At 35.7% G+C, this 27,903-nt stretch overlaps 1 protein-coding gene across 7 annotated transcripts; it reads right to left on the bottom strand.

Annotated features, from left to right (window-relative positions):
• Positions 1-883: 883 nt before the first annotated feature.
• Positions 884-27,903, bottom strand: AP1S2 (adaptor related protein complex 1 subunit sigma 2). Of its 7 annotated transcripts, XR_005725513.1 has the most exons (7): positions 27,648-27,903; positions 25,339-25,517; positions 19,417-19,525; positions 18,661-18,798; positions 14,564-14,658; positions 3,833-3,841; positions 2,360-2,443 (listed from the first exon to the last, which is right to left on the bottom strand). XR_005725513.1 is itself a non-coding variant. In XM_040266566.1 (6 exons), exons 2-6 carry the CDS (start codon positions 25,515-25,517, stop codon positions 2,396-2,398), a joined length of 483 nt encoding a protein of 160 aa, XP_040122500.1. In that variant the 5' UTR covers positions 27,648-27,903; the 3' UTR covers positions 884-2,395. The 7 variants fall into 7 exon arrangements, 4 of the variants coding, with proteins under 4 accessions (XP_040122500.1, XP_040122501.1, XP_040122502.1 ...); XM_040266566.1 differs by lacking the exon at positions 14,564-14,658 and having other exon boundaries at positions 884-2,443; XR_005725512.1 differs by lacking the exon at positions 3,833-3,841 and having other exon boundaries at positions 2,356-2,443.

Raw genomic sequence — 27,903 nt, 5'->3', positions numbered from 1 at the left:
ATTCCCTGGTTGGGAAACTAAAATCACACAAATTGTGCAGCACAGCCAAGAAAAAAAGAAAAATTGATTTGTTCCAAAATATAAATGCCTGGAAAATTATTGAAAAATTTCTGTAAGTATCTACAGGATTCACACAGTTCTCACTAAATTCAAAATTTTTCAATCCTTTCCTAAATACAGATGAGATAATAATAAAATATGGCATTCAAAGCTGAACATTCATTTTAATAGATCAAGAAGGAAAAAACAAGATGAACATCAGCTTGTTCTCAAGGTAATTGACTTTTCCCTTAAGTGACTGGGTCATTACTCTGTTAAATATCCATCAGTCTTTTGTGTATTCCTTTGAACTTAAACTTGTATTTTTTTAAACTTATAATTTGATTACTATTTATGATTCAAAAATTGCAACTCTACATTGCCAGCTCTACATTGCCATAGGCCTGTTTTCAGTGAAGAGATACCTGCATTGTTAGAGGCTCTTTAAATCTACACATTCATTTTAAAAATTGCACACATCTTTTATTTTTAGCAGACTAGCAACTTCATTTGATATGGTAGTTGTTTCCTCCTCCTTAAATATCCTTTTGATTATTTTCCTATAAAGATATTTTATTCCAGAAATCAGAGTATACTTTAAAAAAAACTCCACATTATTTTTATGTCACATTTCCTATCCGTAGTTAATAAGCAGCCCCTCAACTATCAAGATAACCAAAGCTTTGCTTTGGTACTTATACTATGCAGTAATTTGCTTATACCCATCCATCTCAGCAAGTGTGCTAGTACCTCCAGTTCGTAGGGGGACTCCAGTTGAGTTAGGACACCTTTGATTACCTGGAGTGATTTGAACTCATTCAGAAAGAGAAAAATCAACTGCATCAAGGTTTTAAAAGCGGCATTTATTGATTGAAAATAAGTGTGTAGATAAGCTCTCAGTAGCATGGACTCCACATTATTTTTTAATGGGTTTGAAGTACATGAAGACTCCTTAAGTCTTCCACCATTTATCTTGTGTGTGCTTTTAACCACCACCACATTCAAATGGAGGTGAATTTTCAACATCTTAACTCGAAAATTTTTTGAAAAAATTCTTCCTTTAGCAGCTCTTCATAGTTTGACAGGCTTTTGGAAAAAGATAAAAACACACTACAGTTGTGTACGTTGAACATTTATTACAACTAATTGGCAATGTGGTAAGATAGTGCTCACGTGGCCTCAATATTGGTCACAATGACAACAAAGCTTAATCCAGCCCAGCGATACAAATGAAAAGTGTAAACTGTGAAGACGTTTACATACGTAGAAGTATGTATAAAACTGACATTGAAACAACTATATCCTTAAAAAATATAGTGCCCACTAATGCCATTTTACTTCATTCAACTCACACTTTCATGAGAGGTGGTGTCTGTTTTTATATTTAGGACTCCCAATAACTAGGCAGTGCCATGGAAGGGAAGGAAGCTGCCCTAAAGTTTACTGCACTTCTAAGTGGAAGGAAGCAATAGGGGAGTAAAATAAACTTGGCTGTAACAAGCACCCCAGAAGGAATATTCATGCTTTAAACAATGACTTACGCAACACTTTGTGAAAAGAGCAACACATTTTCCATAAGATACAGTTATTAAGAATCCCTGGTAAGTCAACGTTTTCATTTTATTTGGGAGACATCAAAAACAATCCAACTAAGTGACTAAATGATTATGACCACAAAAATATTTATGTCCGGAGTCAAATGTTGCTTGGCCTTACAAATAGTATGTTTACTATTATGAAACAGCTTATCTCTGTTCCTCGTCCCAGGTTTGGAATGCCTATGAAATAATTTTTAGTGTAAAACAGCATCATTCCATTAGTTTTTTGTGTGTATTCCCTTTGTTTTAAGGTGTTTATTTTCTAATAAGGGTCTTTGGTATAATTTGAGTTTCAACATAGAGTGAAATTTCCATTCATTTGATATGTGACATGTCAATTCCCTTTATTCGCATATATACTGAAATGCAGTAGTCTTTGGTTTCATAAAACCAGGTTTCTTTCACATGATTTTTTTGCCAAAGAGAATAACAAATGTATATTGCCTGATTGTGTCATACTCATAGATACACATAATCAAAAGTAATAACCTATTCAAGAGAGACCTATAAACTTTAAAATAGCCAGAAAAACTACCTTTTTCCTGCATTCATTCTAATTCATATTTAAGTCCCTTGTTATCACTTGATTAACCAAAGTTCCCTTAAAAAAAAAATTGTGTAGGCCTGAATGAAGCAGCTTAGCAGAACAGTAATACTGACAAGACATCATCTTACACCATTAGCTAACATGGACATGAAGGCAGTGACCATCTACAGTGTGTGAAATGCCACAGGAAGTCATCAACAGGGGAGGAGAGTTATGTCAGTCCAATTTCTTCAAGAACACTACGTGGGGTTTCAGCTTCCTGTGGAGGGAAAATGTGAGACTCTGGTAAGCAGATCTGGGGAGGTTTGAGAATGTGAAGTTGACACGGACACGGAAGCGCATGCAAGTTTCAGAGAAGCTGAACACAAGCAGTTCAGCAGTCTGCGCACTTCCATGGAGAGCTAGTGCTTATTTAGCAATTTGTGTCCCAAACACCGGAGACCACAGAAAGATTTTTTTCACCATGCATTAAATACCTACTGATTACCTACCAATTGTGCTGTGCTCCATTGCTGTAATACAAAAAGCTGTCAAACCCACTGGCATTTAAGGAAATTATTGATTGTGACCTTTCTACAGAAAGGCTTCTCTGATAGCTCAGTTGGTAAAGAATCTGCCTGCAATGCAGGAGACCCCGGTTCGATTCCTGGGTCAGGAAGATCTGCTGGAAAAGGGATAGGCTACCCACTCCAGTATTCTTGGGCTTCCCTGGTGGCTCAGCTGGTAAAGAATCCACCTGTAATGCGGGAGACCTAGGTTTGATCCCTGGGTTGGGAAGATCCCCTGAAGGGAAAGGCTGCTGCTGCTGCTGCTAAGTCACTTCAGTTGTGTCCGACTCTGTGCAACCCCATAGCCAGCAGCCCACCAGGCTCCCCCGTCCCTGGGATTCTCCAGGCAAGAACACTGGAGTGGGTTGCCATTTCCTTCTTCAGTGCATGTAAGTGAAAAGTGAACGTGAAGTCGCTTAGTCATGTCCGACCCTCAGCGACCCCATGGACTGCAGCCTTCCAGGCTCCTCCGTCTATGGGATTTTCCAGGCAAGAGTACTGGAGTGGGGTGCCATTGCCTTCTCCAAGGGAAAGGCTACCCACTCCAGTATTCTGGCCTGGAGAATTCCATGGACTGTGTAGTCCATGGGGTCACAAAGAGTCAGACACGACTGAGCGACTTGCACTTTCTACAGAAAACGTAAGTTGTCTTAAGTGTAAAAATTCAAAACCTTCCCTAAATAAAGACCAGGGAAACCCCCCGAGTTCTCCCCATTCTTCACATATTGTTATTTTCCTTGCTCTTTTTTTGAGTCACACGTATTTATTCCTTTCTTCAGAAACTTACCTTCCAGACCTCACCAGGGCAACCGATGGCTTCAGTGGAAGCAACATACAGAAAGAATGCTCTGATACCTGAGACAGAAGTGCCTTTTGTTCTATGTAACAACCAATACTCATCTGTAAATGCCAAAGGAAGACTAACCAAAGCAAGCATACTATAAAAAAATTAAAAATTTTCCAAAGTGTCAGTTTTGTACAGCACAAAATAAAAGGACCAACTAGGTCAAATTTCAGGTATTAGTAGCAACAAGTTTGTAATTAAAAGGCATACTAGGTTTTAACAGAAGAAAACAATTTTTTGTACCCAAATGACTTACTTTTGCATCCTAATTGTGGTACAGCACAAAACAAGGAGAAGAAAAATTAATTAAACCATAAATCCATACATTAGATTTAATTTTATGTAAAGCACTACATGGAATAATCTCAGATTAATTATTTAAACTCTCTGGTCTGTTTCCTTATTTGGAAAACAAGGATCATAGCACTTACCTTCATTTGTAGAGATTAAGAGAGATAAGGCTTAGTGCCTGATTCACAGAAAGTGCTCAAAATATGTTAGCTGATATATGACACAACTGAAATCTAAATAAAGGTATTTAGCCTTACTATAAACCAACTCTATATACAAAGTTCATATAATGACCTTTTAGTATGTTTGTGCATTAAGGAAAAATGGGTGAAAGTCAGCTTTGGTGAAAAAAGGCTATTTTTTATGAAGTATTCTTTCTTGCCTTCCTTCCCACCTCTGAATTGAACCTCAACCTAACCAGGCTACAGATCTAAACATATATGAAGGATAAGAAAACAAGTTAAACATCGCCATTATAATCTGCCAAATACAGAATGGAGGAAATTCTACCGTATAGAGACTCAGTTTAACCAAAAAAAAAAAAAAAGGCAAGGGAGGGTAAAAATTATTAAATATTTACAGAATTATTAAAGATTACTTTAATTATTAAAGTACTTAAGTGGCTCAGAGGGTAAAGTGTCTGCCTGCAATGAGGGAGACCTGGGTTCGATCCCTGTGTCGGGAAGATCCCCTGAAGAAGGAAAAGGCACCCCACTCCAGTACTCTTGCCTGGAAAATCCCATGGACGGACAAGCCTAGTAGGCTACAGTCCATAGGGTGGCAAAGAGTCGGACACGACTGAGCGACTTCACTTTCACTTTCATTAAAGATTAACAGAGACTTAAAGAAATCAGATACAGTGTGAAACTTGTTTGGAATCTGGCTCTAAGAAACTGATTATAAAAATGCAATTTCCAGGCAATTAGGAAAATAACAAATCAAGAATAAGATATTAGGAATTACTGTTAATTTGGGGGACTGTGCTTATCTCTTAGGGATACATACTGAAGTATATAAGATGAAATGATAGGATGTCTAGGGCTTGCTGTAAAATACTCAGGCAAAAAAGGCATGGTAGGGTGGTGATTTATGAAACAACATTGAGTTGTTGATGGTGGTTGGAGATGAGTGATGTGTACATAAGGATTTCTTATACTGTTCTATTTGTATGGTCTCAGAGTTTTCATGAATCACATATTAAATAAGGGGGGAAATTTAAAAATAATCATTTTCACTTAATGTTAAATAATTTTAAAAATGTTATACAACCTTTAACGTATTACAGGGTGCCTACATTGAATTCTATAGAGTTAAGATTCTTAGCTTATCCATGTAAACATGCCCCCTCATCCTACTCGTTGAAGCTGGTTATATTTCCCCTTATGTGCTCACTGCTTGCAATCTTATATAGATAGCATTTCTTGAAGAGAACCACATTGCTTCTCAAATATGCATTTGAAATATCTGTCCTTTCTAAAAGGCCTAATTTCAAAGAATCATTTATATATTTTCTTCCACTGAGAATTATACAAATAGTAAGTTAGTTTTTTAATATAAAATTAATTTTCACATGTTCACACTGAAATTGTAGCTCAAAACCATCTAGAAAAAACTATTATGTAAATTAGTCAAATTCATAGAAACAAAGTAGAAAGGTGGGTACCAATGGCTGAGGGGAGGGGAAATGGGGAATAGTTGTTTCTAATGGATACAGTTTCAGTTTTGCAAGATGAAAAACTAGAGATCTGTTGTACAACAATGTGAATATACTGAACCTACTAAACTGTACACTTAAAAATGGTTAAACTAGTAAATTTTGTTACATTTAAACCATCATTTAAAAAAATTACCTGAACAATTAAAATATGAAATATATTACTTGTCAAAAGGATGGAGAAGAAAAAAGTCATTCACGTGAGACAAAGTACATGCAATATTTTTATTTTAGACATGCAAGGAAAGCTATTTCAGAATCTACTAGTTTAAAGCAAGCGGCTGTATACAAATAACAAAAGAAGCAACATCTTGTTACAGCTAGGCATACAGCATCCAAAGCAAACAGGCATGAGACAATGCATATTTATGCAGCATTAAAACCAGATGAATACCATGTTGCAGGGCTGAGGGAGGGAAGGAGGAAAAAAGTGGAAATGAAAGACCAATGTTTCCCAATGCTATCAATGTATAATGTTAATTTCTCATTTGATAGCCCATCCAGGTGCTTCAAATGTCATGTAGTACAGCAAGAATGGAAGAATGGAAACAACTGATCTGCACCCCTGTCTAACACACATTTTCACAGGTCTTTCAGTGGTAAACCACTCTGAGCATCTTTTGAACTTGTTTAATGATAGCTTACTTAAGTTGGGCTTTAAACTCTCTAAACATTAACAATGAATTATTCAGTAATCTCCTCTTTATAATAATATATGTTGCATGTTTTATTAAAACACAATGATCAATATTAAAGGTTTTAATATCTGAAATATAAAACCATATTTAACAAATCACTAAGTATCTAAATGCAGACTTAACTATATAACTAGTAAAATATTATAGTATTTAAACAATATTAGAATCTTAACTATATAAAATAAACCCTATATTAATACTTTGAAAGGATTACTTACTTTTAAACAATAGATATTGCAGAAGAGACTTTTCTGACATAGCTTTCTGATAGTTCTTAGAGGGATTGTTTGATATTGTATAGCACAAATATGAGTCAATAAATGTGGCATTACAAATTTTTTAGAAATCATTAATGTTTTACCTTAAATATTATATAATAGTACAGATTTTACTTTCTTGTATTATTGCCAAATACACTTTTATGTGATACATTAAAACTGTTTCCTCATGTATACTATAACTACCCTAAATATAGTCCCATCCTGCCAACATTTGAAGATCAAATCATGCTATATTGTGGCACTGCTAATTTTGACCAAGCATTTCAGCTCCATTTTCTTTGGTAAACATTTAATGATTGCTAGGTATTCTCTTACAAGATTAATCACAGATGGTTCACAAATGACGACATGTAGGTGTTTGAAATGAAACATTACTCAAAATGATCATAGATCATATTTTTCAAGAAGAAATTAAACCAGTTGCAAGCAGGAAAAGCTGTATCAAGATCACACACAGAATGAAAATAAAACAGAAAAGAGAATGAGAACAGGAAAATTATTACAAAGGTAACAGTTCTAAAATGTTCTATTACTACACAAGGTAATCAGTCACCAAGCTGAGGATATTTTCTTTCATAAGCATATCAGCTTTCTATTTCCTCTGTGAAATTCTGCATACACGATGAGTGGTCATTTAGTACACAGGGACATTAAAATATTCATGACGTGGCTACAAAAGAAATGCATATATTCTTACACACAGTATACAAACTGACACAGACACAATCAGATTTCTAGAATGTTCAGTGCACAGCAAATAAAAACTTAATTGAAACTTAGAATTTGTTTTTAGAATTTTGGTTCATGGCTGAATATTTAACTTCTAAACAATGCCCAGGAATTCATATTCATCTTTTATAACTTTACTGTATATAACAATAACCAAAATGACCTATGTCCTACAAAATCCAAAAGCACTGTATTTACTAAAAATATACTGAAAAGATTTTTCAGTATAAGTCATCTACTCAACACTGAGTTAACTCAAAATCCAGTTAGAATAATCCCTCCCGCCAGTGTTCAAGTTCATCAGGATTTTACTACATGAAGCAAAGGAATTTAATCCCTTAATGAAAATCATTACATCCTAGAATGACCATGAACTTTTACAGATTCTAAAGGAAAATCTTTCCCAAGAAAGAGTGGAAAAGTAGTTACCCATTTAGTAGCAATAGAGGTTTTTAATCATTCGCTTAGCTTACCAAAAAAAAAGAAAATTCCAAAGACTATGCCTTTGTGACTAAGGGTATTACTTTTTAAATAATCCTGAAGACAGATTTTAAAGAATTCACCAAACAGATTTGTTAAATGTCTATGCCTCTAAATGTATCTAAAAGGACGTTTCTCACACATCAACAAGGTAACCTGAAGTGGTTTTAAACTGACCCTAGAGCGCACAGAAGAGATGAAGATCTAGGGACTCCAAAACTCCCTGAAACCAGGGACAAAATTAGATACAGATTTTCCTGAAAAGGCAGCCCATGGACCATCAGACTCTCAAAGCAATTATACCCTGAGCCAAAAGGCTTGTGACTCAAAAAAGTTTAAAATTGCTTGACTGCTTTTAAGGTATTCTCAATTTACTATTTATTCAACTTGGCACTTTGAACTGTTAGGCTACAAAGTCAATATAAACTGTTCCAATAAAATATGTAACAGATACCTTATATAATAACCATTAAATACAAAAGTATTTGAAGAAAAAAGCCAGTAAAATTTTAATCCTCAGATAATCCCTAAACAGTTTAAAGACATAATTGCTTTTTTCTCCCACTCGGAACATTGTGAAATAAAGCAAAAAGCTAAAATAATATCAATAATAAATTGAACCTCCAAATGCTTCATTTTAATGAGGGGATTCTATTTCTGTATCAATGATATTAATAATAGTTTTTTGGTCAATGAACTCTGAACCTATTTCAATATTCTCTGTGTAAAACAATAAATTATAGGCCCCAATGATGAATCATTATCAGAGCAAAATTTCCTATGAAAATATCATCAGTTAAGTAAGTGGGACTATCTCTTAGGATTTAATGTAATTAAACTTTTCACGTAATGCCAAAGTGTAAGTAACAAACTTGACAAGATTGTTATTACAAACTGAATTTATATATCCTACTACATTTTGATGCATGTTAGTACTCCAGCACGTATTCTAGTATGCTTTTTCTTACACCCAGTCAAACTCTTGCTGTAAAACATATTCTCTGTTTTCTGGTGTGAGAACAAGAAAAATTTAAGTCTATCAAATAAACTTTCACCTAAATAATACCAATATCTAAGCCTTTGTAGCTTTGCATCTTTTTTGTTTTGTCTCTCAATTTTATATCACACCAAGTAAAAACCAACAATTAAAAGAAAAATTCAGTGAGGGAGGAAAAAAAAGAAAACAAAAAGGTAGTTTCCCAAACAGGGTCCAGTACACAGCAGTTCCTCACCAGAGGAGACAACCATGAAAGAAAAGGAACAATTCTATAGGAGCAATTCTCAACTCTGACTGCCTGGGGCATTTCTAATAGACCTTTTACTACCCTTTAGGAAAGAACTGTTCATGGGGTTGCAAAGAGTTGGACACAACTGAGCAACTAAACTAAACCAGTACCAGGAAAGAAAAGAGTTGATAAAGCCAAACTATTCTTTATAGCAATGATTCATATTACTGTAAACAAGAGATTAGCATCCAGTTAATTGTGAAGAATACTCTTCAAAGGCAGAAATCCTCACCTGAAAAACATTCTTCAAGAAGAAAAACTCTAAAATCTACAAAAACAAATGTATTCTTTCAACACTTTTAAGTTGCTATAACATGTTTCAAATACTTTCCCATTTTAAACTGACAGAAGCAGAAAAGGTTATGCTATAAATAAATGCCTTAATGACCATTTAACATTTAAGGTTGATTTTTAGTTAAATGATAGATATGCCCATAATTTATTTTTTCTCTTATATACAAGGAAAACATTATAGTGGATTAAATATAACTCCAGTATTCTGGGCCTTCACACCACCAGAACATTTTATGAGTCATGGAATAATTATATTAATTAAGAATTGGGGAGGGTGAAAGTCCTCTGCAGAACTAGACCTACTGTCTTCTATGACCTAGCAAACTGAGTTAAATACACTGAAATGTCAGTGATATAGACCATGTGGGAATAAAGACCAAAAGGAAAATAGTGAGAAAAAGAATTTTAATTCAGTGTATTACACAAATAAATATAAACCACAAGTTGCCCTTAGTACACACTGGAGACCTATTTTTGGAATAAAGATTAGATATTTACTATTTTCAATTTGAAATGGGCCTTTAATCTGGGCAAATCACTGACTTCTTCCCCATTGTCTATGCCAAACCTTCAACATTTCAAATTATCTGCCCCTTCTTTCTCCTCAGTCCCAGCAGCTCTCCTCTAGACGCAGTTTCTCAACTCACCTAACTCATGAGAAAAAAAAAGAAATCTATGGCCCATTAAGCTCATTAAACCCATTAGCCTCAAAACAGAGGAGGGGGAAGACTCGTCTTACTCAAACCAATGCTTGTGATTCCATTCCTATTCACCCTCCCTCACCCTCCCAATATACTTTTTCCATTATTCTATTCCTGTTTTTCATCGCTCTCTGCATTCGCTCTTTTCCTTAGTATACATGCACATTCAACTTTCCTCCATCCTAAGAATAATCTTTTTCTCAATCCAAGGGATTGGGGGCAGGAGGAGAAGGGGACGACAGAGGATGAGGTGGCTGGATGGCATCACCGACTCGATGGACAGGAGTTTGGGTCAACTCCGGGAGTTGGTGATGGACAGGGAGGCCTGGCGTGCTGTGATTCATGGGGTCGCAAAGAGTCGGACATGACTGAGCGACTGAACTGAACTGTAGTGGGAAGTGTAGGACAACAAACACAGCAGAGAGGAATTAAGTTACACCTGTTCTCAAAGCCACCTATGTTCCTAAAACAAACCCCATTACCTTAAAAATTCCCAGATATTCACTATACTAGGCTGATGACTCACAAGTAAAATAATCTAAAGGCTTAAGTCTTGTTGGGACGAGAAGTGCTTAAATAAACTAGTGGTATGGATCCAAAACGGAAAACCTAGTATCCTGATTTTTCTTTCTGGTATGCAAGGCAAAGAGAAAATTACATACATTTAATAACATATATATATCTATATGCACGCAGGTTCATGTCGACCCTTTGAGACTCTATGGACTGTGGCCCACCGGGTTCCTCTGCCCATGGGCTTCTCCAGGCAAGAATACTGGAGTGGGGTACCACTTCCTTTTCCAGGGTATTTTTCCAACCCAGGGATTGAACCTGTGTCTCCTGCATTAGCAGGTGGATTCTTTACCACTGAGTGACCAGGGAAGCCCTAAAAATATATATATATATAAATAAGTATAATTTGAAGTTACTGCTACACTCCAGTTTTTCTTAAAGGGGCTTCACTTATTCCATGCACTATAATGTAGTATCCTTAGTCCTTCATGTTCTAGAATACAGTGGTACTTTTTATTGAATACTGTGGCAAAGTCCTTACTCTTACCTCTGGAACCCTATTCCTTGAGCTAAAGACCAAAGGGCCGCCGAGTATCCAAACTCATGAAGATCTCTTTTTAGCAATGAATAAAAAGAGAAAAAAATGAAAGCACTTTATGTGGTATCTTTTAGATGACAGGACTCATGGTACCTTATTTCACAAGCACTTTTGAAGCACTAGGAAAGTTGAGTGATTTTTTTTTTTTACATTACATGTTTTAAAACAGGAGGTGGGGGGACCTCAAATATCATCAGAGGTAATACTTTTAATGTCCTATTCCTAGATCTTTTCTTACTTGATAAACCTTGAGTATCTTTCCATATCATTACATAGAAATTGATCTCATTTCTTTTATAGCCAGGTAACAGTTTCATATATGGTATACTGTAATTTTCTTAACCTATTTCCCATTGATGGACATTTGATTAGGTTCCAATGGTTTAGTATTATACCCAGCGTGTGTCTTAGTGCATTTGTATATTTCTGTTGGATAAAATTCCTTCAAATATAACTAATGGGGCAAAAAGTGTACACATTTGTTAGTAGATATCACTAAACTAATCCTCCAAAATAGAATACAAATTTAAGTGCTCATAAGGAGAAAACAATTCTTTGCCAATCCAAGAAACAAACCAAAAAAATAAAAATAAAGAAGCAGAATAATTAACTTAGTAAATACAACTTTAGACTGTAAAGAAATAGTTTCAAGTACATCTTAGGGTAATTGTATTGTATTTGTCTTGGTCTTCCATTTGGATCATAACTTGAAATGCCCTAAATTTAACCAAGGTTTTCAAAATATAAACGATTTCTTGGAATCACTGAATTTCAAATATTCTCTTTACTAAGTAAATTCTATAAGGCTAATAGGGCATAAAAGAGAAACAATAAAAAAGTATGTATGTACAATATAAGTCTATATTATATATGTAAATTCTGGTCATTTAAACTATTCCTCTCATAAGGAATTATCAAATCCCTAAGGTGGATAGGGAAATCGGCAGCAAGTTCAAGTGTTCTAACTGCCTACAGGGTATGCTCAATTTTGTTTCCAGACAAAAACTAAATAACATGAACAAATGTTAACAGATTTAGTTGTTGAGGAAATTAAATTATACAATGACATCCTGTAAGTTTTGCTGTGGGTTACCTCTGGTTATCAAAAGTTATTTTTGATCAAGTAAAAGTAATTTTGGTGAATCACAGAGGTGATTTTTATAGCCATTTACATGTTCTTGAGCACGTTTATCCCTTTCTTCACAATTTTTAGGGTTTTTTTCCCCTTACACTTTTGATTCATTTTTTATTCATTTTGATTCATTTGTAATCTGCACTATATATTATATCGAAAAGGTGTAGCAGTCCATAAATATAAATGGAATCTGTAAATGAAATCTTTATATATTACATGGTGTTAAATTAAACCAGGGTTTCTGGACCTCAGCACCATTGACACTTGAGGCTGGATAATTTCTTACTCTGAGAGAGCTGTTCTGGGCATTGTTAGATATTTAATAGCATCTTTGATCTTCACCTACTAGATGCCAGTGGCACCTCATGGCTAGTAGTGGCTAGTAGTAACAATCAAAAACGTGTCCAGACATTGCCCAGTGTCCCCTGAGGAGGCACAACTGTCCTACTCCCAACTCCAGTTGAGAACCAGAATTAATGTAATTCTCTGGTTGGTGGGTAAGATTATATTCTAGTGTCTTTGCTTGTATTTGTTAATTTTCCTATAGTGGGAATTTAAAAAAAGACCACAGAAAAAGCAAAAAAAAAAAACAAAAAACAAAAAAAACAATGTCTCAGGAGCGTAAAAAAAGAACTCAAACACTGAAATTTTTCAGAAAGTACTTTTTTTTAAAAATCATGTCAACTTACTTTAATTTTTAAAAATAAATACATAAATAAACAAAACCATCACCAACACCTAGGAATATGTTCTTTGCAGGTCCCTGTGCAGGTCTCAATCCTAGGGCTCATGCAATCAACTTAGTAGATCAGGATCAGCATTGAAAAAAAAAGAACAGACAACATGAGACTATAAAACAAGAAATACGAGTAAGCATATATAATTTAAGTTTATGTATATGTAACTATTGTGATATAAAAAAGTATGGTATTACTGTGGCTTCTTGTCAAATACTTCGGAAAATCAGATTTACAGTAACTGAATATTTTAAGTTATTCCAACTTTTATTACAAATAGACCAGAGTAGCAAGAGTTGGCTCAAAATGAATTAAAATGAAAGAGTAAGGAGGAAATTCTCAAAATTCTGAAAAGCAAAGGAAAAAGAGCTCAAAAGACACAGAGCGAATGATTACAACCTGAAAACCAGTGACCAAGGGCATTGGCCAAATTGCTTCTTATTAAATGCAAAGTGAAAGGCAAGATTTGTTCCACCTTCTGTTTTCTCTGTATCTATCCTTCTGTATTTTCCATTTGAAGCATTAATGTAACTAAACCTCACTTAGCCAGAATCTGTTCTAGTAGAACCCAATCAAGTTAACATATAAAAAATTAAAATATGCTGGTATAAAAGACTATAGCCTTGTTAATTTTTAACCCAACTGAAAAGAAGGTTTAGGCTTAAAGGTTTTAACATCAACAGTGGTAATTACAAAGGAATTATAGGAGTTTGTCTTATTAAAACCAATCTAAGAGGATTTTTATTACTGTATATTACTGTACATATTTGAAAGCATCTGTTTTTTAAAACAATGTAAGATATTCTTGAGTTTAACTACCCAATGCCTTAATGTTCTTAAATTAGCAAGATTTTAATTAGAAAAAACTTATTAAGAGGCATGTTATCAAATACTTGATAAGTACTTACTTACTTAAAATACTTTTAATTTACAAAAGATCCAAGTTTTAAGAAATCCCTTTGTCGCCTAAGATTCTTACCTTTCCATTTTTATGCAGTCCAACAGATTTATTAATTACTACTTCCACAAAGATGTTGTATAGTACTGATATATCATGCAGCCCCAGCACTAAAACAAATCAATTTTAGCAGCACTAATTTTCCATAGAACACCACTTTCTAGATGAGGCAAATTAACAACTGTAAATCCAATAAACCTGTTTATATAGTGGACCACTGTGAAGTAGAAGCAAATTCGTGAGTGTAATGCTTGCTTTTGGTACCTCACTTGTGTTTCATTTCTCAGATTACTTTAGTGAGAAACAATACCAACAGCAAACAAAGCTCAAAAGGAAAGCCTCCACAAATTTGAAAATGATGCTGTTAGTATAAAAAAAAAAAGGTTGACACATCTCAAAGCGCTGATCAACACCATCATGCATCTACCGCTGAGGGTTAAAGCCCAACGCCCAGTATTTAACTATTTGATCTTCACAGATCAAGCAAGGACTTGAAATCATTTCACGTGCAACAGTTTTTGCATAACACCCCATCTTATCCATGCCACAAAAATGGTAAATTTAGTAGTTACCAATAAATAAGTTGGGGGTCAAAGGGACTAAAGCCTTAGACTGCTCTTTATCATAAGATATCCTCAGACAAACCTCCCCATTCTTCATTCTGGCTCTATAAAATTAAGGAGCAGAGAAAAACTGGTAAGTGCCTGACTTCACAAAGAATATGCACTCTATTATTTCCTTGGTCATTATATGTAATGTTTATAAAATAAACCCCAACTGTACCACTCCCCCATGCCCTCCCTCCAAAAAAAATCTAATCTAGCTTAAAATAGGTATTTGGTGCTGGGGAAAATGTTCCAAGTATTGCAAAAAAAAAAAAAAGTCAATTTAGCAATCTCAGCATGTTTCACTTTAATAACTTAAGAATCAAGTTAAGTACTAGTGGCATGTTAAGAAAATATGTTTTAAATTCCAACGGTCAAACATTAAAAATTGGATAATGGACCAATTTTTCTGGGCTTTACCCCCAAATCTAATTAAGGAGTCATACACTGGAATACCAAAAGAAATAAACAGAGTTCAGTCTAGAAATATTAAAACTGAACCCTTCTTTACTAAGTAAGTAAAATAAGAAAGATATCTTTATTTTTTAATCACAATGTCTGATATTTTAGTAATTATAATTCAAATACACATTCATTTTATGTTCTCATTACTGACTGTAAAATGCTAATAGAAAATCTGCTTTATCCACTGATGTCTACCCTATTTGCCTATGAAATGAAGGACTACCTAGACAAACTACATAACATTTACACAAAGTAAAAGAGACATTTCAAAGAAATATTTCTGAAAATAAAAATTCATAAAGATAGAAATGTATTATTTCACAAAATTAAAAAAGGATTAAAACAAAAATTATTTTGTGATCTGCATGTATGTTTAAGCCAGCAGATATTTTCAATATAGTTCAGTCATCTTTGGTGTTCAGAACAATTGATTCAAGTAAAAGACCTGACACCAGGAAAAAAAAAATCATGATATATGTAAACTAAATTAAAATAAATTTGGACTTCTACAAATTTAAGACTGCATTTAGATAAGTGTCTTTACAGCTATATGTACAATTTTGGAAGCAAAATCATTTCATGACATAAACTAAGTGATTATTATACCCTAAATTATAAGACCAAAAAAGCTACTATAGATTTAGACATTCTGATAAACCCAACAAGAAATGACTTGAAAAATACTAATGTATATCTATATATCCAATTAATGAATTCCAACTACTGATTAGCTGGACAATATTTCCAGGAGAATAAGGAATTTCTTTACTATACTACTGAGACAAACAGAACTTGGTATCTAAAACAGAATGTTTAAAATATACATACCAAGAAAATAAATGAATGGGAGTTGGGGCAGACAGAACACAGTGGTTAAGATTTCATACAGTTCTGAAGTCTAGCAGATCTGGGTTTAGAATCCTGGTTTTGGCAACTGCTACCTAGGACCAGTCACTGGAACTTCACTGAGCCTCTACTTCATTGGTTAAAAAGCTCTCAGGACCCTTTTTCAGGAAATCCTGATGATTAGCATAGGATGCCCCACATTTAGGTGCTCAGTAAGGATTAGCTATCATCGAAGTTCTTTTTTGTTATCACAGTGTCCAGACAAATCATTTTAGCAGTTTGTGGAATGTTTTTTCTCATCGTATTCTATCATCTATTTGGTGAACATAAGATTCAAATACTCGCCCAGAGATGTAAACTTGTATCATGTATCAACATATAAATGACTCTGTTTTAGGAAACAAACATCTTATCATCCTGGATTTCCTGTGACAATATGTTGTTGGTGAATAATATGAATAAACAAGTAAAACTGTTAAACTGAACAGAATAACCTGAAGCTTAACTGCCCTATACAGACTTTAGCTTGGTTTCATAAAGGCCTTAACATCATTGTAAATTCACAATGGACCAGCCACTTTCTATCTCCTTAAGACTTGCTTGCATGGGGAAATTAAGAAAAATGATTCACTTGGTCCATTGAATAGAAAATGTCTTTAGTAGTTACCAATTCAGTTTATGTACCAAAAAAACAAATGTAAAGGTAGTCACAGAAGAGAAATAGGGCCTTGTCTCTTCTAAAGACAAGGAACTATAATTAACAGTAGTAAACTTTTTTTTTTTTTAACTAGGTGAAGATGGGGTAAGGAGAATTTTGCATGGAACTATGGACATCCCATGCTTCTCTCTCCATTCCTACTTTTCCCACTTAGAAATATAAAATACTACTTCAAAAAAGGAGCCTTCTTATTAAAATACTTTTATAGGAGAGACACACACACACATTCACAAACATGTACATGTAATAACTTTCTGATCCTTTAGTACATTATTCAATACAGGCTATAAAGTAAATTCAGCATATTTGTCATATTGTAAAGTATATAGCAATTTCCCAATAAAGTTTAAAAAACTACCCAAACACAAGAAGGTATCAATGCCCTAAACATTATTCTCCAGGAAAAACATATTAAAAATAAAAGCTTAACTTCAACAACTATAGAAATGTTTTAAGGCAAATGCAGTTAATTAGGAAATGATAAAGAAACTAAAGGAAATATGTACCAAAAAAAACAAATGTAAAGGTAGTCACAGAAGAGAACATATATTCTGATACAACAGAATATAGTTCTATAATAATGAAATATAAAAGTGATCAAATAAAGGAACAAATATGAAAAATTTCCAAGTTATGACCCTTGTTTTGACCTAATTTTCAGAAAAGTCTGGTCAGCAAACAGCAAAATAAGGAGGTGCTAACTTTAACCCAATTTTATAACAGTAGAATAGGAGTGTGTAGTCAGCACACCTGACACTTAAAGAAAAAAACTCCCAAAGACAAGTATGCAACCAATCAATAAAAACCACAGTAACCCATATACACACAGAAAAGCGCTGTGTTCATTTCACTAGCGAGCAGCAGAGGGTATTAGGGCTGTCAGCAAAATACTTCACTTCTGCAGGCACCTTAACCCCTGTTTTGGTAACTCAGTATCATTAAATGTAAAAAATCACTGTCTAATGTTTAATTCACGTATGTTATAGATGTTGTCATCCCAACTTCAAACAATCCCCACAACTGACCTAAGTCAGTGACTGATGCAGAGGGATTACTGAGAGCTCCTGAATGAGAAGCCTGAATGAGGCCAACAGTTAATAAATTATAATGAAGAAAAAAGATTTACTCTGATTTAAAACCTCCTTCAATAATAATATAAAAGATAATTACTGTAATGAAAACAAGTAACATTTTTTAATATTGACTAATTCCTCCTCTTGCTATAAATTTTCTATTTGATTAAACTTCAATTATGACTAAAGCATAATTCAACTAGGTACCTGAATTAATGTATCATTAAGTTTTTCAGGGAAGGTAGCCTTATCTATGAATTTTTAGCTTCAGAAATTGAAGGTACAGAAGCATCAAATATACATTTAACCCAAGACAACTGGAAATTAGAAAACGAAGGGGGTTTTATCAATGGTTCTTGTGATATCAAGGCAAGACAAGAATGTAGCTGTTTGACAAAACGTGGTTTATATTCAAGAAAAGCAAAGAGAAGTAGAAATACTTTTCAGTTAGTTTTGCTAACAAGAAACTAGAGGACTCTACAAAAAGTATAATAAAACACTATCATTTGCTTGGCTACATTTGCACTTAATGGACATGAGATGAAAATATGAACCAACTTGGAATGAAAATGCCATAATTTCACAGTCAACTCCTCATTGCAGACACTAATGAGATAAGGGGTTATCTTAAGTAATTCAGAACAACAGACACAGAGTTCTCAAATTACTACTATTTTTCCCACCTTAAAGTAGTCTGTCCCTCTAAATGTTTGGACTTTGGTGTTTTGGGGTCCAAAAATGAGCCATCTCCAGAACATCTCCAAAGTAAACAATACATCCACAGATAACTGAGTTGACGTGACTGACAAATATGCCAATCAATAAACTGCACATGGACATTACATGCCAAGCATGCTTCAGAGTAATTTCTGAAACTGTACGAATGAGGGAAGATGACTGAGACTTCCCTAGCAAGAGCAAAACATGCCAGTGTCTAGTTAAGAGAACTCCGAGTAGCTTACCTCCTGCAGTAGATCAGCCTGCTCAATTGCTTTAAGGACATTCTTCTTGGATGTCTCCTGCACTTCTCCTCCCAAAAGAAACTCATCCAAAATAAAATAAGCCTTCTCAAAATTAAAAATGATATCAAGTTCACACACCTGAAAAGCAAAAATAAATAAATAAAACCTGAAGAAAGCAGAAGATATTTATCTAATATCAGGTAGTCAATAAAATCTGACCAGAGTGAATTAATCTAATTATATCTAAAAATGGCAATCCTGCTAACTGATTTAGTCAGCTTAACTTCAAATCTCAAGTACTTGAAACACACAATGCCTTCAAGCTAAGAAAGACCAGGTTCTGCAAGCTCCTGACATGGGCAACTTAATAATGATTTTCTACTCATAAAGACTGGTCCTTTGAAATATTTACATATTTCTGGGTAATATGATTACAATTGCTAACCAAATCTAAATTCTATACTAAGCACTTCCAGTATATTAATCTTTACAGCTGGACTCCTTTCTATTTCACTATTTTAAACCTCAGTCTCACCAGCATAATTAAATGAGTAGGTCTATGGGGTCAAGCAATTCTGGCAGTTAACTGACTAGGCAATTCTGACATGCACTGACAAGAAATAGAGTCATTCCTTCCCTCTCTTGAGGTTACTGTCAAATAGACAGAATTCTCAAGACAAATAATAAACTTGTTACAGAAAAGGTTAAAAAACATATATTACGGTATTCAATTTCCTAAAACAAAATACTACTCACACTGCCAAAATACTTGTCAAGTAATTCCACATAACGATGAATTATTTCCAGGGTAATTAGTTCGTTGTCCTGGTCCTCAATAGCACAGCAAAAATACAGACTGGCATATCTGTTACAAAAAACAGATGCAGAAAAAAATTTACCCTATAATCATGTATTTTCTAAAATATACTTTCATATCCTATTGTGAAAGACCTTGTGCCTATACAATTTATTTCCTCTTTACAACAGCAAATTGTTTTTCTCCTAGACTATAAAATAATAAATGTACAAAAAAGAAATTCTGAAAAGTACAGGAAAGCAAAAAAAAAAAAAAAAATCACACTATCTAGAAAGAGTTACTTATTTGCTCTTCCTTCATTCAGGCTCCTTTTGTAGGAATATTCTAAAACATAGCTGACATACGTTGTTCTGAATTTTACTTAAAACAAAATGCACCGTGTGACTATTTCAAACCATAAGTAAACAGGGAAGAAAATAAACTTTCCAACTGAAGGATTTATTGAAGGTACTGTCAACATGAAGTCAATGTTCTGGAATGTTTTACTAAAATGTAATATACACACAGAGAAGACCTCAAGTCATAAATGTACAGCTTGATGAGTTTTCACTGTGAACGTACCTGTGGTACCAGCACTTGGACCACAAAACAGAATTATTACTGAACCTCTGAAGCCCCTCTCTAACCTCTCCAGGTCACAGCCTCCTATCCCCAAAACTACTATCTTGACTCCTAACAGCATAGAATTATTTTTAAAGGAGGTATATAGGATTGTGGAAAATAAGCCTTGAGGAAAAAAAACAAGTTGCAAGTATCACAGAAGTTGGAGAAAGAGAACAGGGAAAACTAAGACATGTCCTCAAATTTTCTAAGTTTTCCTTGTTGAAGTTCAGGCTATTTACCCTTGAAGAAGGCATAAGGTTGGAAAACTCATATTCTCCAAATAAGAATTCTAGTACATGGGAGTAGGTTATACTTGACCCAAGGAAGCCAAAACTTATTAACACAAAACCTTGAGGCATAACAAAGGATGACCTAACCAAGTCCTTTGAGGAGGATTAAAAGTATTTTCAAATGGTTTAAATGTGTTTGAAGCTTTTGAAAAGGAACAAAATGAAAAACTAAGACATTCCAAATAAGTCTCAGGTGCCATTATAATTTTCACTGAGGAGCATTTAAGCAATTTTTAGGAAAAACAATGGGTAATCACTGCTCATAGCATTAATGTAAAATAATACACAAACATACACACATACAACCTCAGTTTTGAAATCCAATAAATTTCTGCTCTTCAGTCTGAGAATAACTAGTATTTTCATAATACTATTAATTTCAATATTACCAAAAAACATTTCCTCCGATTACAGATGAAAAAGAGGCCCAAAAGTACAAGGCCTGCCAAGTGGTTGAACTGGGACAAGAAATCTGATCTTGAGACCTTAATTCCAGGCCTTTTTCCTCCTACCATAGTGACTCCCTTGTCATACACGTACACTAGTTGCCATGTCCATTCTATCTGATTTCTACATTCACGACGTTATTTTAAATGGCTGGTCTCCTGCAGTCTTCGAGAAGGCATTCAAGCACATGCATTTATTATCATAAAGGGCACAACATGCACCACCTCCAACTTTACTAACAAAGCGCTCCCTCTCCCAGCACTATTCTGTTTATTGCTTTAAAGGCAACGAGATATTCCAACCCAACCTTCCATCCTCCTTAACCCATGCTGCTCAAATAGAGTTGTAAATCTGGAAAACTGATACAAATGACACATAAGATTCTCTGAATTAATAAAACTAAAGATTAAAGGGAAAGACATTAAAAATGGTAAATAAAAAACAGACACGACTAGCTGATACGAACACAGTGCTAAATAAATTCTACTAGAAAGAATTTACTAATAGGCAATGTTGGGTAAAATTCCTTTTACTTTTAATTTCAAGATTTCTCCAATGCTGTTAAGCAATCTAATGCTTACACCACTCTTGCTCCTTAAACACAGAACTGCCTTTTACTTACAAATAAGTAGCATTTAAACAGTAGTCAAAGGTCCTAGATTCTATGAATCATTCAGAAATATTACTTTAATATCAAATTAAATGAATTCTTCACTGTAGGTGAACATCTAGTTATTAGGATCATAAGAAGGCACCTCATTCCAAAAAGTTTAAGGAAGAAACAGAAGCATAATAACAGGTAACATTCATTGAATCCTCACTGTGACTAAGGCACTAAATGTCACCTAAGGCCTTGGCATAATTTACCATTTTAATCCTCACAAAAAAAAACTTTCAGAGAGATACCATTATTATTTGCATTTATAGGAGACTCGGGCTTAACTGAGTAACCTTCTCAGGAACAGTAATCTGACTTCAGAGCCCAAGTTTTATATTAAAAACTAAAGTCCAAAACTGTATTAAATAAAGTAATCCTGCAACTGGTAAAAATTAAAACATATTCAAAGCAATATTTCACATGCTCTGAGGAGGTAAAGAAAAATTGTTATACTGATTTAGTAAAAGATTACCAAGAGAACCTGAAGAGTATTCCTTATTTTTAGAACCAAGTGATTTGAAAAAAAATTCAATAATGAATTCATTTTGTTCTCTCAGTGCATATTTGTAAGTCTAAATCTGAAGTAAAATTAATAATAGACTAGTAAGAAAGAAGGTATGTTTGGTTATTTTTAGCAGAGTAGATTAAGGCTTACTCTAATTACTGGCACTCAGAGAACATCTGAAAGTGCCTATTCTTATATTCATAACACATGACTTCTCCCCAGTCAGCTAAATATCAGCTGACTGTGGATGAACGTAACCAAACTGTTCTCAATATTCTACTGGTATGTCATTAAAAATTCTTTTGTTACTGAAGAAAATCAATACAGTACTCTTAAACAAATTCTGAAGCTCGTGATTGGTAGGTGTATATTTTTTAAAGACTTTAATCCTGTAACACGCTGCAAAAAATAGGAATCAAAAAAGTATAGTGTTTTCTGTCTTCACAGGATCTTCAAGAGTATTTATTTTAGAGATGAGGAAACAAAAGCAAAATGACCTGTTCAAAGTCACAAAACTAATGGCACAAAGGAACTGAACTCCAGTCCCCAGATTTTCAGTCTATTTTTTCAGCTTACTCCACTCTCTCACCTCTCCCTCCCCAAGAGGGGCAACTGTAAGAAAGGCTCAGGAATAAAGAATGTGGATGAGGCAACTTGAAGAAGGCAAACAGAAAGATCACTTGGTGATATGAACAGCAGAAAATGCTAGTTCAGAATTTCTCAGTAGCTAAGTGGTAATTCTTTTACTTAAAAGGTCTTCTCTTAATTCTTTTACTTAAAAGGTCTTCTCTTCCAGCTGGACTAGGGAAAAAATAATCACCTGTTCATATCTACCAAAAAAATGTCCTTAAGGTGCTAGGAAAGTTTCTAGTATGAAATGGGATCTAACTTTTGTATGTGAATTTCATCTTAGCAAAGCTGGTATTTTTAAATGCATCTTTATTTATAGGAATTTGATGTAAATATCAGAGTCAGGTGAGACTACATTTTACAGGTTTTTACAACAGAAAAAGCAGTATCCCAACATGGATGGGCTGAATGCTATGCAGAGTACCAACTAGCGCTTCTTTCCTCTTGATGGACAGGCCATCTCCTTCAGCTCCAAGAATCTTGATTCCCGGGACTGATTCCCTTGCTAGTATTTTCCTCCTCCACACGGGGGACTCCTTTCCCCATCTAGAAATAAGCTTAAGTCTCTCATGCCATTTTTTAACCCTGTCTCCCCACTCCTGTCTATGGGTGGTTATCACCTCTTCTATCCTTCATAGCAAAGCTTCCCCCGTCCCCCCACCCCCCCAAAAGTCTACACCTGCTGTTTTATTGTCTCTACCTCTTCACACTTTGTCCTATTTTTTCAAGAGTTCTGTCTCTACTATTTCACTGAAAATGTTCCAACAAAGGACATTTTGTGAAATGCTCACTGTAAAATCTAATAGATTCTTCACTTTAGTTGACCTTCATGTAACATTTGGCACTGGTGACCTTAGTTTTGAACTCTCTCCCCTTTCCTAAGGTGACTGACCCTATAACTTACCCTCTGTCTGCCACTTAAATGCTGGTGATCTAACACTTTACGCCTCATTTTCCCCCAGACGTCCATGCCTATGCCCACCCTGAGAAACCTAGGCATCTCCAAATTGAAGTCACACAGGCTCCTCAAAGTCAACTTTCTACCTCACCATTTACCTCATCAGCTGAACCAGAAGTGTGGAATCACCCCAGTCCTCCCCCTCTTTCACTGCCCTCCCTGCTTCTAGCAATGACCAAGTCTTACCAAACTTACCTCAGCAACAACTCTTCCACCTGCTGAGCCCACAGGAGAAACCTTCCTTCAGGTGCCAGTCTCAGCCCTCCCCCTACCCATTTTCCAACTACAGGATCCTTAAAGAAATGCAAATTTTCTTCTCATCCCAGCTTAAAACCCTTGCCTCCAGGTTTAAGATTTGAGTTCTGGCCCCTATGGCAGTCATGAGCAACTGACCTTGGACAAGTCACTTCTCCCAAATTCTCATTTTTTTTTTAAATAAAACTCAGTTTTGACCAACAGTAGTGGTTTTCAAACTCAGGAGCCCTACACAGAGGGTGGAAGCCAAGTGAGTAGAGATACAGTCACACAAGCACCTCCACTTCCACTTGTTTCATTTAAGGTTTCATCCCTGGGACAAAAAGTTTCTTTAAAAAAATATAAAAAAAAACACTTGACTAGATTACTCTAAAACATCTTCCACCTCTAAAATGGTATTTTTATGATTTTTCTCAACAAATACTACACCAAACACTGGATACAAAATCACCCAAAGATGACTAAATTCATTCTATTGTAAAGAGGAGTCTATGGTATTTTAAAAATTGTAGAGTCATCCATGGTATTTTAAACATTCTACATGTTCTATAATCTTCATGTCTTTCTCTGCCATCTTGCCCACAACCCCATCCATAGTAGAGTGGAATAAATGAAAACTGAGATAACACCCAGACTTCTCTTTGACCCTCCTTGCAATCCATAGTTAGTTCTCTGCACATCCCCCAGAGAAGAGAATTTTTATATGCATGAACATTCTCATCTTAAATTCAGAAAGTTAACTGTAAGGGAACAGAAATAGTGAAGAAACAAAGTGATTATATTTCTTTTAACCTTACTGGAACAATCTTGAGAAGTTTAAGGTATTAAAAAGTTTCAGATATTAATAAAGATGTATAGCATCATTTAAAACCTTAGTGTTCAAAGCCAATCTATGAATTATTTTGCAACATCAAAATTTTAAAAATCTGTTCTGGGCAAAATTATCTATCTACCAGATCTAATCACACCACCACCACAGCAACAAGTGTACTTCAAACTAATAAGCAGTAACGAACAAATCGTGTATATATCCGATTTTTAAACATCTGTGACTAAAACAGTGTACATATCCAAGGAGTTTATACATGAATAAGAGATTCTGAAAGTCAGATTAAAAGGCATATCAAATACCAGTCATTACAGATTTGCGGGGAGAAGGGAGGGGGAGGTAAATGCTTATCTAAATTCAGAAAATTACTCACACAATTTAAAATACTGATTTTATTTTCCCCTGCAAAGAAATGAATTCTTTCAGTTTTCCTAAAAAGATGATTAAGCATGAAGTATCATTTATGCCTTTAGTTACATCATTTCATTTAAAGAGTCCCATGATTTTATCATTTCACCAAAACAGTAGTTATCTTAAAAGTACAAAGCTTTACCTTAAGACTATTTCATTTATATCTTTAGTAATCATTATTTATAAATGTCATCTCTTGAAAGTCTGCAATTTCCACATTATAAATGATCTAATATCTGATTCTATTTCACCTTTCTAATAAATAAAAATTATACCTTTTGTAAACAATCTTCAGATCTCGCCATTCAAGAAAGCTGCACATTTTAGGTTTCCGTGCTAAAACGGTTTGAACAAGTTCTCTTGTGATCTTTTTCTTCTCTTTGTCTGATAATGGGACATACCATTTCTGCAGTCGAAGCTTTCCCTGACGACTAAAAAGCAACATAAACTGCATCTGTTAAGATAAACAGAACCAAGATTACAGGCAATACTTTGATTCAATAAAGTTAAGATTAAGATGACACGTGGCAAAGAGAAGCTTTGAGGGACGGGGCGTTTAGCTAACAAATGATGAGTAGCCATCAATATTTCTATGCTAGTTAAAACAGCAGGAAAATTCTTGTAGAAAGATCTTTCCACCAGATGCAAATCCTCCCACCTCACCCTGTTCCATTTAAGTTTGGAGGAGAGGGGGAGGACAAAAACAGGTGAGGTGAAAATTCTGATGAAAAAGAAAGATAATTCTTGGAATTTAAGAAACTATTGTGTATGTGTGCTATAGGAATGTATATGGATCAAAAGAGAACTGTTGACATCAACTGGTTTAGATGCATTTGAAATAAACAGACCTACTATTTTCCACCCTACACAGAACAAGCTGTTCTAGTGCCAAACTGAATTATTTGTAGACAGACTGCTATAACTTGGAATGCTGTCTTCATTTTATGTTTACATATTTTAAGCAAAACAAAAGACCTAAAATATAAACCAAAAAATCCCATAAACACATTTTTCTTAATAAAAGCCTGATTAAAAAAATTCACATCTCATTTTAAAAATTCCAACATAAATATACACACAATAAAGTGAGTTAATATAGTTTTACCAAAGAGAATATAAACCTTTAAAAAGCCAAAATAAGAGCCACACACATTCAGACATTATACGAAATACTTCATTTAAAACGATTTAAAAACATAGCATCTACAGATGGAGTGGATGCTGAATTCTAGTGTATTTCACACAAACTATTTTGTATACATTTATTTAGAATCTGCAAATGATGATTAGTCTACATGTTTTAATTTTTAAGGAAACCTTCTTGTAATTCAATCAGTCTCCCCAACTGCAAACAGAAAGCATTGTTTCTACAAAAGTAATTTAAAGGTAGAATTCAGATTTTTTCTTTTCTTTTAATTATTCTAAGTTTCAGGACTAGTTTCTGCAAGTAGGATTCAGCCTGACTCTTGGTATTAACCACACCATACTGAATTTGAACATGCGGTAGGGGAATTTACACCATCCATCTGAATAAAATGGGCGCTAAATTTCGCCGAGAAATCATTGCCGCTTTTTGTAATAATCCAAACGGGCATCAATAAGGTATTTAGAAATTTACGATGCGACAATTTAACTTAAATAAAGTAAACTGGCTGTTAACATCACACTTAAAACGCATCACTGCCACGAAATAAACGAACAATACTGGTGATGTCAAAGTGGCTCACACAGAAGTCCTGTTAAGACAGCGACATTAGAAGGGGACAGCAAGTAACGCATCAACTGGACAATGTTTCACGCAAACCCGTTAGCAGAACTTGGAAAAGAACAGACCCGTATTCCAGGATCTTGGACACCAGGAGGACCGGGGGTTTGCTTTTGAAACTCTGGGACTCAAGGGAGTCTATAGCAAGGTCCTCCATCTCTCCCACCATCACTTTATATGACGAATAAATAATTTATGCTCTTTAAAATAAATTATATGTTAACATAGGATGATGCCTGGTCGCAAGGCACAAGTATTCCTTCCCTCTAGTTAAAAACCAACGCTCCGATTTTGCTTCAAATCACAAGGCGCCTCAATTCCTGGAGATTGGTATTAAAAACAATGGGCTCGGCCGCGGAGCGGGCTCGGGGCCAGTGGCCGTTGCCTGCCCGCCGCCCCACGGGGCCGCACTCCATCACTGACCGATCGAGCCCGGGCGAGGTGACAGGCAAGGAGCGGGGAAGACAATGGCAACCGCCGCCGCGCAGGGGGCGCCAAGAGTCCTCCGTCTCCGCCGCCCCCGGCCGCCGACCCCGCCCGCAAATGCCCCGCAAAACTTGAGGCGATTCCCAAACCACAGGTGCCGCGGACCCGCTGCAGCGTCCGAAACTGGCCCCCGCAGCCCGGGACGCGGCGCCGAGTGGAGAGGGGCGCGGACGCAAAGAGAAGTGAGTTTCGGGGCGCGGTGCCCCAGTGGCGGGCCGGGCGGGCGGGCGCGGGGTGGGGTCGTCCAGGCGCTCGCTGGGCGGCGGGGGGCTCGCCCGACCCTCCCTCCCCACTCCCCGACCCCGCTGTCCCCGCTCGCCTCCCGGGACTTACGGCGGCCGCGGGCCGCGGCTGCGGCGGGGCTCGGCCGGCGGCGGCGGCGGCGGCAGCGTCGGCGGCGGCGACTAAGGGGAAGCCCCTGTCGCTGAGCTGAGGAAGAGAAGCCGTTTTGCTGTGGGGAGGGGACCCGGTTCGCGGAGGGAAGGCTTAGGCTGAGAGGGGAGGGCGAGCCGACAGACCCCGCCCCGGGGGCCGGACGAGGGAGGAGCCGGGGCTGCGGCGAGCAGAGGGGCGGGCTGGGCGGTGCGCT

The sequence above is a fragment of the Oryx dammah genome, unplaced genomic scaffold (genome assembly GCF_014754425.2).
Source record: "Oryx dammah isolate SB20612 unplaced genomic scaffold, SCBI_Odam_1.1 HiC_scaffold_23, whole genome shotgun sequence".
Lineage (NCBI taxonomy): Eukaryota > Metazoa > Chordata > Mammalia > Artiodactyla > Bovidae > Oryx > Oryx dammah.
The sequence above is the reverse complement of the archived record's forward strand: the minus strand, read 5'-3'. Positions and strand labels throughout refer to the sequence as shown.

Bases quoted from the DNA above. Each gene is read 5' to 3' on its own strand.
- AP1S2 (XM_040266566.1), bottom strand. From the start codon at position 25,517: ATGCAGTTTATGTTGCTTTTTAGTCGTCAGGGAAAGCTTCGACTGCAG. The intron at 19,526-25,338 runs GTATAATTTTTA...TTTTTGTAACAG, and splicing joins CTGAAGATTGTTTACAAAAG to ATATGCCAGTCTGTATTTTT. The intron at 18,799-19,416 runs GTGAGTAGTATT...TTTGCTTTTCAG, and splicing joins TTGACAAGTATTTTGGCAGT to GTGTGTGAACTTGATATCAT.